Source organism: Sturnira hondurensis, unplaced genomic scaffold (genome assembly GCF_014824575.4).
Source record: "Sturnira hondurensis isolate 20B ecotype Veracruz unplaced genomic scaffold, ASM1482457v3 Scaffold0020884, whole genome shotgun sequence".
In the NCBI taxonomy this organism is placed as follows: domain Eukaryota; kingdom Metazoa; phylum Chordata; class Mammalia; order Chiroptera; family Phyllostomidae; genus Sturnira; species Sturnira hondurensis.
The window spans coordinates 831598-846365 of record NW_028093515.1 but is presented as its reverse complement, the minus strand read 5'-3'; the positions used below and the strand labels follow the sequence as shown (position 1 = coordinate 846365).

General features: G+C 48.7%; 1 protein-coding gene across 6 annotated transcripts in view; it reads left to right on the top strand.

Annotated features, from left to right (window-relative positions):
- SIPA1L3 (signal induced proliferation associated 1 like 3) overlaps positions 1-14768 on the top strand; it is a 243151-nt gene that overhangs the window by 211824 nt on the left and 16559 nt on the right. For 5 of the 6 annotated variants that reach the window (XR_005064251.1, XM_037030767.1, XM_037030766.1 and 2 more), the window contains one exon: positions 5539-5760. The exons of the other annotated variant lie outside the window; for it this stretch is intronic. Coding sequence is in view for 4 of the 5 variants with exons in the window: in XM_037030767.1 (XP_036886662.1) it covers positions 5539-5760 (222 nt within the window). In the remaining variant the exon portion in view is untranslated. The remainder of the gene's footprint in view (positions 1-5538; positions 5761-14768) is intronic. 6 annotated transcript variants of the gene reach the window in all.

Genomic DNA, 14768 nt, shown 5'->3' with positions numbered 1-14768 from the left:
GCACAACATAGGTGCTTTCAAAACACAAAGGCAGAGTCATGCTTTGCACCATGCCATCCCCATGTACGATAGCTCAGACAGAAACAGAAGTCCGTCTTATTCTTTGTGCTGGCTACGTAGTTTTTAACACGCGAGTCGCCAACAGTGGTCTATTTAATTCTCTATGAAAAGACATTCAGGCCACGTTCAGCTTTCCTTGACCACGCACAGCACTATAGTGACCATCCAGGTACACGTGCCTACGTGCACTTGTGCCGGCTTCTCTGCAGCACAGATTTCTGGGAGATCATGGGTTAGACCGATGCCGCTCATTCTTCATTTCTTGGCCCAGATGCCATTGTCTCCTTGGGGGAGCCACTCCTGACCACACTAGACAAAGTCCACTCGCAGCGTGACACACTCTGTGACTCCCTGGACATCCCCCACAAATGTGCCACCTCGGCTCCGTTAATAAATTGTAGCTAAATGTTTGATGCTAAACATTTAGCATCAAACTAAATTGTTTGCTAAATTGTTAGAAATTGTTTCTTGCTAAAGAAACAATTTTTGTTGCTAAATTGTAGAAAGCATACAGTTGGAGCTTGCTTTTTAAAAAAATCCAGTCTAGTAATCCCTTTTTTTAAATTGGGGTGTTTACACGTTTACTTTTAGCCTTGACTGCTGTGGCTCGAGTTGGGCGTTGTTCCACAAACCAAGAGGTCACCGGTTCGATTCCCTGTTAGAGCACGTGCCTGGGTTGCGAGTCAAGTCCCCTGCTGGGGGCATGCAAGCAGCACCCCATTAATGTTTCTCTCACACCTTTCTCTTCCTTTCTCCCTCCCTTTCCCTCTCTCTAAAAATAAATAATTAAAATCTTTAAAAAGCCATTTGTGTTAAATGAAACTTGATAATGAATGGATTCACGTTTGCCATTTTGTTCCTGGTTTTCTCTGTATCTCTTTCTTGCTCTTCTTTCTTTACTGCCTTCTTTCATATTAAATACATGTATTTTGGTGTACTGTTTGGGTTCCTCTTGATCTTTGGCTCTTTTTTTAGTTGTTAAAATGTGCATTATATCATGGTAATTTGGATTAATACTAAGTTAATTCCAATAAAACATAGAAACTTTCTCCAATATAACCCTATATTCTCCCCTTCCTTTGTGCTATTTTGTCTCATATATTACANTGTTTACACGTTTACTTTTAGCCTTGACTGCTGTGGCTCGAGTTGGGCGTTGTTCCACAAACCAAGAGGTCACCAGTTCGATTCCCTGTTAGAGCACGTGCCTGGGTTGCAAGTCAAGTCCCCTGCTGGGGGCATGCAAGCAGCAACCCATTAATGTTTCTCTCACACCTTTCTCTTCCTTTCTCCCTCCCTTTCCCTCTCTCTAAAAATAAATAATTAAAATCTTTAAAAAGCCATTTATGTTAAATGAAACTTGATAATGAATGGATTCACGTTTGCCATTTTGTTCCTGGTTTTCTCTGTATCTCTTTCTTGCTCTTCTTTCTTTACTGCCTTCTTTCATATTAAATACATGTATTTTGGTATACTGTTTGGGTTCCTCTTGATTTTTGGCTCTTTTTTTAGTTGTTAAAATGTGCATTATATCATGGTAATTTGGATTAATACTAAGTTAATTCCAATGAAACATAGAAACTTTCTCCAATATAACCCCATATTCTCCCCTTCCTTTGTGCTACTTTGTCTCATATATTACAAACTGAACAATATATTAGTATTATTATTGCCTTATATAACTTATGTTCTTAAGGAGGTTGCAGAAGAAATAAGAAAACATGAATCTATACAGTCTTTTATTTTAACCCACAAATTTACCATCTCGAACCCTTCATTTCTCTGTATAGATTCGGGTCACCACTTGCAATTATTTTCTTTCAGCTTGAGGGCTTTTTGTGTTGTTTTTTAGGCAGATGTGCTGGCAGTGCATTTTCTCAGTCATTGTTTACCTGAGGGGAAAAAAATCTTTATTTTGCCTTCATTTGTGTAGGATAGTTTTGCTGGATATAGAATTCTTTTCTATTTTAGGGTTTTATTTATTTTTTTATTTTTAAACAGAGGGGAAGGAAAGGAGAAAGAGAGGGAGAGAAACATCAGTGTGTGGTTGCCTCTCCTGGACCCCCAACTGGTGACCTAGCCCGCAACCCAGGTATGTGGTCTGACTGGGAACTGAACCCGCGACCCTTTGGTTTGCAGGCCAGCACTCAATCCACTGAGACACACCAGCCAGGGCCTGCACGTAAAATTCTTAGTTGACGGTTTTTTCTTTCAGCCCTTTGAAAATGTCATTCTATTCCATTGTTTTAATGAAAAGTCAGCAGTTGATTGTACAGCTACACCTCTATGTGTGATGAATCCTTTTGCTATTAAAGCCTTCAGGATTTTGCCCAGGCTGGTGTAGCTCAGTGGTTGAGTGCCAGCCTGCAAATCAAAGGGTTGCTGGTTTGATTCCCAGTCTAGGGCACATGCCTGGGTTACAGGCCAGGTCCCCAGTGAGGGACGTGCAAGAGGCAACTACACATTGTTGTTTCTCTCTCTTTCTCCCTCCCTTCCCCCCATCTAAAAATAAATAAATAAAATCTTTTTAAAAAAAGTTTCAGGATTTTTATCTTAGTGTTTGAATTTCAGCTGTTTTTCTGGGTCTTCCTATTTATTCTGCTTGGATCTGTTGAATTTCTTAGATATGTAGATGAATGTCTTTCATCAGATTGGAGGAGTTTCAGCCATTTTTTCTCCCAGCCTTTCTTCTGCCCCTTTCTTTCTTCCCTTCCTGAAACCCTTGACGTACAAATGCCGGGACACTCGATCTGTCCCAAAGGTTCTGCTGCGGCTGAACTTCTTGTTCACCAAGCTGGGTGGGGGTGGGAGGGGCCTCTGGCCAAAATGCCTCAGCTATCTCTGTTCTTATGTGAAGTTCAGCCTTTTTTCAAATACAGATGGTTCTTGGATTACTCTATGCCCTTGGTCAATTTACAGCATGCTGATATGGTTGTTTTTGTCAGCTTTGTGCTTTTGAGGGTGAGGATTTGCCATCTCCTCATTTAGCCATAGTCAGAAGTCCTACCCTTTAATGTGCTAAATTGACCTTCAAAAAAGATTTATTAGCTTATATTCCAAAGGCAGTAATTTTCTCATTAAAGTCCTCTTACTTGAAATGGAATGGAGACTTTATTTAAAAGTGTTAAAAGGCGATTGCCTCAGTAGTGTGAGCGGCTGGGTGCCCAAGAGTTGGGTCTCAGTCAGCAGCATGAGATTCGCTGCAGTGTGGGTTTCTGCACTTGGGATGTTGAGCTGTGGTTTTAGATTCAATGAACTGGAATAGAGTCTGGTGTGTAGTGGGTACCTTTAAATTTTTTTCAAAGAAGAGCTGCATCACAAGATGTATTTCAAGTTTTAAGAAACCCACAAGTTAGGACTTCCGCCAAGATGGAGGCATAGGTGGAAACACTGTGCCTCCTCTCACAACCAAGTTTAAAGTCAACAAAGTTTCAGTAACAAAAACTCAGCCAAAACACAGAAAATTGAACTATATGAAAGTCCTACAACAACGAACCATTCAGCCAGACCGGTAAGAGGGGCGGAGCCAGCAGTGGAGCCAGGTCAGGCAGGAAAGATCTCCCGACCCAGGCGCACAGGCAGCCATGGGCGGATCCCAGGTGTGGGGTAGCAACAGGTGGACCCAGTGAGGGCGCAAGGCGGCAGGCTGACCGTGGTCACACATTCGCATGCAGATAAACCAGTGAAGGAGCCAGTAGTGAGACAGACTGTGCAGACCCCAGCCAGTGGCAGAAAGCAGTAGAGGGGACTGCCATTGCCCCTCTCTGACCCCGCCCCCACATACAGCGTCACAACCCAGCCACTGGGTCGCCCTGCCCTGGTGAACACCTAGGGTTCCACTCCTCATACATAACAGGTGCAAACAGACCAAAATATGGCTCAAGAAGAACTTAAAGCCCCAGAGCTTATAATTCTACGCAACCAAGAAATGGCCAACCTTTCAGATGCACAGTTCAAAACACTGGTGATCAGGATGCTCACAGAACTGGTTGATTTTAGTCACAAATTAGAGGAACAAATGAAGGCTAAACTAATTGAAATGAAGGGAAATGCACAGGAAACCAACAGTGATGGAAAGGAAACTTGGACTCAAATCAAGGAAGTGGACCAGAAGGAAGAAAAAAATGACCAAACAGAAAAGAATGAAGAAACAAGAATTCAAAAAAATGAGGAGAGGCTTAGGAACCTCCAGGACATCTTTAAACGTTCCAACATCTGAATTATAGGGGTACCAGAAGGGAAAGAGGAACAGCCATGAGTGGAAAACTTATTTGAACAAATAATAAAGAACTTCCCTAGTCTGGCAAAGGAAATAGACTTCCAGGAAGTCCAGGAAGCTCAGAGAGTCCCAAAGAAGTTGGACCCAAGAAGGAACACACCAAGGCACATCATAATTACATTAGCCAAGATTAAAATGAAGGAGAGAATCCTAGAAGCAGCAAGAGATAAGGGGACAGTCACCTACAAAGGAGTTCCCATCAGACTGTCAGCTGATTTCTCAAAAGAGACCTTACAGGCAAGAAGGGGCTGGAAAGAAGTATTCCAAGTCANGTGGAGCCACAGAAATGGTGATCTCATGGAGGGTTAGCAACCGGGGCGTGGGAGGAGGAGAAGGGGGGAGAAGGTACAGAAAATAGCATAGATGGTAGGTAGAAAATAGATAGGGGGGAGGGCAAGAGTAGTAGGGAAAATATAGAATCTAAAGAACTTGAGACATGTGGTCATAAACTAAAGGGGGCGAATGGTGGGGGAGGGGTGGTGTGCAGGGTGGAGGGGAATGAAGGGGGCGAATTAGAACAACTGTAATGGCATAATCAAGAAAATATATTTAAAAAAATTTTAAAACCCCACAAGTTAGAAAACAATGTATTAACACGATCCCAGGTATTTAAAAATAAATTTTCTACCCATCCACCCACCCCCCTAAAAAAGTCCTAATACTCTGGTTGTGTGTCTTTGAAATATTTACATAGGAAAAGGTGAGGTTGCAGAACAGATTGTGAACCATGGTTGCCTATAGACAGGCAGGCAGGACCCCTACCTTCAGGTGTGCAGGCTCTGCCCAGGAGGCAGGGGGTGTCACACTCATTTTCACCAGGGGCCACAGTCTCATGGTTGCCTTCAAAGGGCTGAATCTAATTTTAGGACTGTATAAATGTAACTGCTCCTTAACAGTTAAGCAAGGGCTCAGCGCTGCCACCAGGTAGAAACAAGGTGCGGGGCCGGATAAAACGAGGTGGCCCGCGGGCCTTGTGTTTGCCACCCGGGCTCTAGTGGTACTAAGTGTGCTGGAAGGGCATCCCGGGGAGGGGCTGAGAGCTGTGCAGGGAGCTGTACCTTCAGAATTTTCTGCAGCAGTAATGTATTTGTGTCTTTCCTATGTGAATGAACTTTTTTGTTTTCCAAGAGTGAATTTAAACAGATTGGTTTTGTGATGTGGGGTCAGTGTGATCACTTCATTTTGTTTTTACTTTGCAGTGACGTGAACTCAAGGGCTGGCTACCCTGCTCAGGTTTACAAAGCGACCGGTGCAGAGGCTCCTCGGCCGTCGCAGCTGGTGCCGGCCAGCCCCTTCCAGCTCTCCACCTCGGTCCCCAAGTCCTTCTTCTCTAAGCAGCCCATGCGCAGTAAACACCCCGCGGGGTGGAAGAGAACCGAGGAGCCCCCGCCACGGCCACTCCCCTTCACTGACACAAAGAAGTAAGTGCCTGGGCACCCAGACTTAGTAAGGCACTGCAGGAGCCAAGTGTGGGTGTCTCAAGACAGGAAACAGGGTGACATCTCTGTCACCCATCATCAGGACACTGTGCCAGTCTGTGCACTGGGAATATAGCTGTGAAAGACACACAGAGATTCCTGGCCTCAGGGAGCTAACATTTTGGTTGGGGGACAGGCTAAAGACAGGAAAGCGTGCAGCAGGTCAGACAGTGGTTTGCACTGTCTGGTGCCGGTGTGGCCAGAACAGTGTGAGCATTAGAGGTCAGAGAGGTGATGGAGACAGATCGCGGAGGGTCTTGTGGGCCGCCTCCAATGGTGTTGGCATCTGCCATAAATGAGGTGGCGCCACAGGAGGGTGTGGGGCAAGAGGACTATGGGCAGCGGGGACCACACTGGGTGCTCTCAGGGTCCCCGCTGCCGAATGTGGGGTGGGGCCTGTGAGGAGCTGCTGTGACCGTCCAGGCGGTAGACGAGGGGGCGGGAAGGGGCAGAGGCCAAGGAGGATGAGGGTTGCTTCCAGACAGGTTCCCTGCAGTGGGAGCCAACGGGGCTGCTGGCAGAGTGGCTCTGGTGTGAGAGAAGGCGAAGTAGCCGATGATAGCAGGTCCTATGGCCTGAAGGGGACATCTGCCTTGGGCTGAGGTGGGACTGAGCAAGAGGCAGGCTTGGGTGGAGCTCCAGAGCTCAGTCCTGGATGGTCATGCTTGTGATGTGCAGAAGACGTCAAGGAGGCGGTCAGGCAAGGAGTCTGGAGCTCCGGGGAGAGGTCAGGCTGGAGAGAGAAAAGTGAGTGCTGTCAGCATAAAGGCGGGAGGCTGGAGCAGTGCACCGAGGACCAGAGTGCGGGTAGAGAAGCCCAGGCCTGAGGCCCCTCCTGGCTCAGAGGATGTGAGGAGCCCGGGCTAGTGTGAGGTCTGGGAGCCGGAGGGTGGTGGACCGGGAGCAGTCAGGTCGGATGAACCTGACACCTGAGTGTCATAATGAGCCTCATGGAAGTGTGGGAAAGGATAGAGCAGAATTGGAGGCAGTTGTGTGCAAAGCTCATTTGAGGGGTTTTTCTATAAAGCAAAAATGAGTATGCAGGGAAGGAAGGGTCTTTTTTTTTTAAGGTAGATGGGTATGGTGTGTAACGTCAGTGAAGTATTTGCTTTATGCCGGCCTCGGTTCTAAGCTCCTGTATGTCAGTGAAGTCATTGGATCCTCACAAGAGCCCCATGAGGTGGACCCATCATTTATCCCATTTTACACATGAGGCAGCTCCACCCCAGACTCCCCGATGGTAACGGATGGAACTTCGATCGGAGCCTGGGAACCCTGGCCCTGGCTCCTCTTCTGCTGGGTGGGAGCAGACCTGTCCTCCATCCTATTTCTAACGTCACCCTTCATGACCTGGATGGAGCTGTTCGAATGTGTGGGTGACACAGAGCACGTGAGGACAGGGGTGTCAGACAGAAGCCAGGTCCCTGGAGATGGTCCCTGCTGCGCTCGAGTTAAGAATCCAGTTCACACACCCGACGGCCAGCCAGGGCTCTCTGGAAAGCAGGTTCTCATCCTCCTCTTCCCGGATTAAAACCCCCAGCAGCTTCCCCGCTCCCAGAATTGGTGATAAAGTCTTACATGTACTGAGCAGGTGCCTCTTCCAGGCACCAGTGCACCTCGGGTTTTGCCCAGACTCCTTCCCAGTCCCTGAGTGATCTGGCCCTCGTCCCCCGGCCCTCATGTCCTCCCACTCTTCCCCTTGCTCACTCCCCTCCAGCCACGCTGGCCTCTTGCCAGTTCCTCAAACTTGCCAAATACAGGCCAACCTCAGCCTCTGCGGAGCTCGCCAGTCCTGGCCTCCCCTCAGCTCTTCTGACTGGCTCCACAGGCGCCTGGTCTAATGCCACCTCCTCAGATGGGCCCTCCCAGCCATAGTCCCTGCCATCATTCTGTCACTTTTCTCTCTCCTACTGCCTGTTTCCCCCACAAGAAAGCAGGTGCCGCTGTGCTGGTCACTTGTAGCCCGCCTGGCAGTCTGGGTTCTCCGTCAGTGAATGTATGCGCTGTGCATCGCATTCTCACTTCAACCCTGTGAGATCCTGCAAAGCCTCCACTTTTCAGGGTGGCCAGAGGGCCAGACCCTGCCCACCCTGTTATGCTCCTCCACGTTGGCAGCTGCTCTGACCACCCTCCCTGGGTGCTGTTCCCTCTGCCTGGGTGCCCTCCACCCCTACTGGCTCACTCCTGCCCCCACCGTATTGGTGTGCTAGGGCTTCTGAGACAAAGTGCCACAGACTGAGTGGCTCAGCAACAGAACCTGCTGTCTCACAGTCTGGAAATGAGAAGTCTCAGACCGAAGTGTCTGCAGGGCTGGTTTCTTCTGAAGGCCGTGAAGGACAGTCTGTTGCACACTTCTCTCCCGGCTTCTGCCGATTCGCCGGCTCTCTGGGATTTCTCGGCCTATAAACACGTTACCCCAGTCTCGGCCTTCATCTTCATGTGGCCTTTCCCCCTTCACTCTTCCCCCTTAGAATGTGCACGTCCCTGTCCACATTCTCCTTTTCACAACACCGCCAGTCACTTGGGATTGGGGCCCACCGCGGTGGCTTTATTTTACCTTGGTTACCTTTGTAAGGACCCTGTTCTCAAATAAGGTCACATTCTGAGATTCTTGGGTTTAGGACTTGAGCTTTGCGGGGGGATCCGTAACACCCACCCTCAGATGTTAGCACAGACATGCCGTCCTCGGAGAAGCCCTCCTAGCCCCCACCCCTCCCAAGCCCACGCTGCTTTTTTTCCATGGAGAAAACCCCAGGGCACATCAGACAATTATTTGCTAGCAACTTCCTCTCTGCCGCACCTGCCGGGCTGAGAGACTTAGGAGAGCAGAGACACGTGGACCCCAGCCAGGGCCCAGTACACAGTAGGTGTGCAGAAAGTAGACCTGGACACGTGACAGCCCTCAACAAACACCTCCTTTTCCTCAGGAAGGCTTTTTGTGTGTGTGTGTATAAACATACAAACTAAATCCATATTTAGGATTTGGAAATATTTTAGGAACTAAATCCATATTTAGTCCCTAAAATATTTGGGAACACAAACAGTTTCGTGGATTCTTATAAGATTCATTCATTAATACATCCATTTTCATCATATGCATAAGATATTAACTTAGAATTATTGCTTTCGTCTACATATGCCCATTTAATAAAGCTGTCTTGTTCAAACTACCCCTGAGCATTTTGGAGATAGTATCTTTGTCACTGTTAGAGACACTTCTGAGTCCCTAACCTAGTTTTTCAGAAAACATCGTCACTTCCATCTAAATTATTTGAAATTAAACATGTTTTCTTTTTTAATCTGTATGATGCTGTTGCTGAAATTTTTATCAAGGCATAGGAACTCATTTGCATGATTTATTTACCTACATTTACACACCGGCTCCTCCACATACTGTTGCAAGCCCCTCACTGGCATTAACTCATTTAATCCTCACTGCAGAATGGTGAGATGGAGTTCCCTTCACATCCCATTTTCCAGATGAGAAAAATTGAGGTACAGAGTGGTTAAGTCACTTGCCCAATTCACCCAGTCAGTTAGGTTATTCACTGCAAATACTATGATTGTTGATTTTGTAAATTTTGCCCCCACATATTATGAGTCCCACCCCACCCCACCCCCCATGAGTCAGGAATAATTACCACGTCCATCTGCTATATTTCTCTGCCTCCTCTTTCACTGATTCTGGTCATGACTGAGGCTGCGCATACCCTAGAGGAAAGACAGTGGTCACAGCCAACACAGGGACACCTGCCTTCAGCCACGCTACTCCACCTGGGTTGGCCCCATTTATCCTCCTGGCTACCCCATGAGGGGGCATCCTGTTTCTACTCCCATTTCCAGATGAGGAAACTGAGGCACGGTACCTAGTTACCCAGCCAGGAATGGCAGGGCTAAGGGTCCATACCCAGCAGGACAACTAACTGAGCATCTCATCACGTGAGAGGCTCGAGGAGGATGCGCACGCAGGGCAGTGACTGTGTTTTCTGAGGATCGATTTCTTGGAGGGAGCAGTCTCTCTTGTGTTTGGCGCTCCGCCTTATGTTTGAGTGCATGCTCCGGTGGACACAAGACGGAGTGAGCTAGTGAAGGACAGAGAGTCTGTGTGCAGAGGGGGCCGAGAGCATCTGCCACCGAAGCCCCTCATCCTCAGCCCTGCTGCTGCAGACCCAGTCCACGCTGGGGGCAGGCGGCAGCCTCGCTTTGACCACTTTGTCCCAGGGCTCTTAATTCGTCAGCCCGCTCGCTTTCTACCTTTAGCAAGGCACCGTGGCATGGGGTCAGGGTGGGAACCCCCATTTGGCTGCTTACTCCCTCTCTAACCTCTCGGTTTCCCTCTGTTTTTTAAAAAATGTTATGTATTTAATTTTAGAGGAGAAGGGGAGGGGAAAGAGGGAGAGAAACATCAGTGTGAGAGCAATACAGCCATCGGTTGCCTCTCACACGCCCCCTACTGGGGACCCGGTCCACAACCCGGGCATGTGCCCTGACTGGGAATCAAACTGGTGACAATTTCAATTTGCAGGCTGGCACTCAATCCACTGAGCCACACCAGCCGGGGCCCCACTCTTTATTTTTTTATTTTATTTTTTAAATTACAGTTGACATTCAGTATTAGTTTCAGATGTACAACGTAGTGATTAGACATTTGTAGAACTAACGAATCGATCTACCCGGTAAGTCTAGTACCCACCTGGCACTGTACATAGCTATTACAGTATTAGTTACTATGTTCTCCATGCTGTACTTTACATCCTCGTGGCTGTTTTTATAACTGGTGATCTGAACTTATTAATCCCCTTCCCCTTTCCACCGATCCCCTCCAGCCCCCTCCCATCTGGTAATCATCAAAATGTTCTCTGTATCTATGATTTTGTTTCTGTTCATTTGTTTTTTAGATTCCACGTATCAGTGAAATCACATTATATTTGTCTTTCTCTGTCCGACTTACTTCACTCAGCATAATACCCTCTAGGTCCATCCATTTGTGACAGATGGCAAGAGTTCATTCTCTTAAGGCTAATACTCCACTGTGTGTATGCACCGCACCTTCTCTACCCACTTGTCTGTCAGGGGGCACTCGGCGGCCTCCGTGTCTTGGCTGTTGTGAGTAGTGCTGCAGTAAGTATAGGGGTCCATGCGTCTTTTCAGAGTAGCGTTTTGGATTTCTTCAGATAAATACCCAAAATGGAATTTCTGGCTCATATGATAGTTCTATTTTTAATTTTTGAGGAAATTCCATGCTGCATCAGTTTACAGTCCCAGGTTTCCCTCTCCTCAAACTGCGATCACAGTCCCTTCCACCAGGGTTGTTGTGAAGACTTACTACTCAGTTAATCCACTGAGACTGCCCCCGACCCCGACCCCAGCACCAAGTTCAAGCTGCACAGTGCTTAGCAGTGAGGGTGTGACTAGGTAAATGGCTTTCCAGGCTGATGGGAAAGCTCAGGCCACCAGCCGCCCTCAGCTTGTCCTGGTCTTGCCCCAGTGGAAGGGCTTGTGCTGCCCTTGCAGGTTAGGGACCCCTTGGCCCCCCCAAGAGGCCCCAGAAGGCTGACACAGCAGGGAACAGGCTGCACTGGCACCATTTATCTCTGAGTGCTGAGCAGATCAGCTACGGCACTGGGTTGTCGTGAGGTCCGTGTCCCTGCATCCCCAGGGCCCAGTGAGGATGATGCAGGTCCTGGGGAACAGCCTCTGTCGTTGCCTTAAGACTGGGATGGAGATTAGGAGGGCGAGCACCCAAGGCACACCCAAGGACCCCAGTCTCAAGCCCCCAGGACCCTCAGGCATGAGAGGGGCACCCCACCTCATGTAGGACCTCTGAGGAGAGGAGATGGAACAATGCCTGCCAAGGGCAGCCAGGGCCTGGCAGGGAGAGGGCACCCAGGAGGCGAGCTCTGTTGCTGCTGGCGGTGCTGAGACTGCAGTCAAGAACAGTCTCCTGAGCTCACCTCAGTTCACACACCAGCTCTGCTGTCATTGTGTGTCAGCGCCTGTTGGAGCATCGGTGCCCTTGGCTGCAGAGTGAGGTGGTTACAGTCTGTGGGGAATAAACGCAGCCACACACGAGACACACTGACCCCACCTGAGGGCCCTCATCACAGGTTGCTGCTGAGGTCACTGTTGGTGCACCTCACAGTCTGCTTGCATCGTGAGAGAATCTCGGGGTGGCTCTGAGCATCAGGCAGAGGTGGGTTCTGGGTGTCCTTAATCCACTGTGCCTCGGTTTCTTCAGCTTTAAAAGGCAAAGATTTGGAGTGTCTGCATTCCACAGGTGGTGTGAATGAGTCACAGGGAAGTGTCTGGTCTTCAGTGGCTGGACTGATGGACATTGGCATCTGGTGGTAGTTGACACTTGGCATTTGGGTGCCCTCCTTTTCCAGGTTTAAAGCTCGGGGGTCCAGCACAGTGTAGGCACAGAAGGAGCTGGGGAAGGCCTCTCCCTGATATCCCCACCTCGTATCAGGGTTGCCCCACACTCTGCGGCCTCTCCCAGTCACCCTTCCAGGAAACTCCGCCTGCCACCTGAATTACAGACCCATGAGTGTCCTCAGCAGTGACTTGGCAGAACCCCCAGCTCAGGCAGGCCACAGTGGTGCTAATTCGCTTAATTAATCCTCCCCAAGGGAGCTGCCCCAGTTGGAGCCCAGAACCCCAAGTCCACTGGGATCAGATCCAGCCAAGCGGGCGCCTTTGGTCACCTCCCACCTCTGGCCCTTTGGTGACAAGAAGAAGTTGCTGTTGCCGGGGTTCTGACTACAGAGCCTTCTTTGTCTTTTTTCTGTCATCTTACTCTTTTCTAATGCAGGTGGTTTAATTCCACAGCATGACCAAACCTAGCTTCAGACGGCGTGGGCACATCAGAGATTCTGTGCGGTGCTGCCCAGAACCTTGAGGAGAGGGTGCATCCTTCTGGGAGTTTTCATTTGTGTTTTGAAATGTAGAATGTGTACAGTTAAAAAAAACTAATCCAAAAAAGTTTGCAGTTTTCAATGAAAACTGAGCCACTCGCCCTTCCCAGGCCCCCAGCCATCCCGCTGCTCTGCCCAGAGCAGCCGCTGTTTCCTCCCTCCTGCGTCCGCCCAGAGACGTGCCGGGCTTGACCAGCCTGTGAGACCGAGAGGGCTCCCCTTGCCCCAATTGATGTACCGCCGTGGCCTCCTGTCTCTGCGCCTCTGCCTCTTCCACTTGTTCTTTCCAAATAATGTGGCGACAGTTCCGTGTTAGCATGTTGAAGATGATCTCTTCTTTCTAAGAGTCAGGCAGTAGTTCACGTTGTCCTCGGAGGGCATTAGATTTTGAATATTAGGGAGAACAGAGACCTTGAGAAAAAGGAGAAAGATCAGAGCTACACAAGCCCAGTTTGGTTCGTTTTCTTTAACCTGGAAATTAATGCCATTGTGAAGTATGGTTCCGAATTTGCAGTGTAGAAAATACATTGGAAAAATTCTTCCAGAAGAAAGAGAGTAAGAGTAAAAGTCATCCGTTGGGTTCTCCAGACTGAATTTTCACTGTGTGTTTTCCCTTTAGACGTGTCACAGCTGCCTACTAATAGAGTCAGGCCATGAATCCTGCGGTAGTGAGACAGATGCGGATTTGAGGGTAGGAGAGAGTCCCCGCCTGATTTCTTCCTGTGAGCCAGCCTTCCACGGTGGGCTTAAGAACGCGCCATGAGTCCTAGCCATCCTGGGATCTGAGAAGGAGATTTTAGCAAATGAACACAAACAGTGGGGAAGGAATGCTCATGTTCTTTTGGCTTAACTTTTCAAAAAATTTTTTATTTTACCATACTCATTTAAGCTTGTTATAAAAGGAAGGAAGAGAGGAAAACTAGAGGAAGGAAGAAAATAACTAGGGACATTGCTTAGGAGGGGGGGTGGGGTTGGTTGGTTTCATATAATACTCACTTAACAACTACCTTTAACTGCCTAACGTGGCAGCCCTATTCCTGACCCTGGACACAACGCAGAAGGCTGCAAGTGAGGTGGAAGGAGGGAAAACAAATGCACAGTACACACAACAAATCCTCATGAGGTGAATTCAGTAAAGTAGCACAGGGTTGTGTGATTGAGTGTGCCTGGGCTGGGAAGGGAGCACCAGGAGGTCGAGTGGTCAGGGGAGGCCCCTCAGAGGAGGTGACGTTTGGATGAGAAGCTGCTTGTCACAGGGAATGCTGGGAAGATACTCTAGGCAGACAGAAAAGCCAGTGCAAAGCCCCTGGGGATGGAGCGTGCCTGGTGTGTTTAAGGAACATTAGGAGGCCTATGCAGAAGGCAGAGCAGACAGGGGCCGGGGGGATGCTTGGGACCTTGTGGGCTGTGGTTAAGAATGTTTTTAGAAAGTGAAGCCCCCATATACCCAGTTCTGGAGCTAAGAGTATGTGGACTTCAGTATATTGAGCTAATCTGTGTGTGAGGGTTTTTTCTAAAAAAGATTTCATACTCTACATACCACTTCTTCATTCCCATGGCCTCCTGGGAGAACCTCTTCTGGGTCACATGGTTTGGCTTCACTTCGTTTTAGCAGCTACACAGGGTGGTTCTGTGGTGCCTGGCCACCCTCCCCTGAGGGGCCTTCCCCTGCTTCTGTATTTGCCCTACAGACAGGCCCCCGTGAAGTGCCCTTGTATACCCGGCACCCGTGGGTTGATGTGGGCCTTTCTGAAGGACCCACTCCCAGAAGTAGGGCAGAGAGAGAGCATGTTTTAAAGTTCTTCGCAGGCCTCAACTGTTGTGGCTCAGTGGACTGAGTGCTGGCCCACGCACCAAAAGGTCGCCGGTTCAGTTCCCAGTCAGGGCACATGCCTGGGTTGCAGGTCAGGTACCCACTTGAAGGCGTGCAGGGAGGCAACCGATCGATGTATCTCTTACACATCGATGTTTCTCTCTCTGAAAATAAACAAATGAAATATTCTTAAAATAAAATAAAATAAAATAAAAATTTTAGTG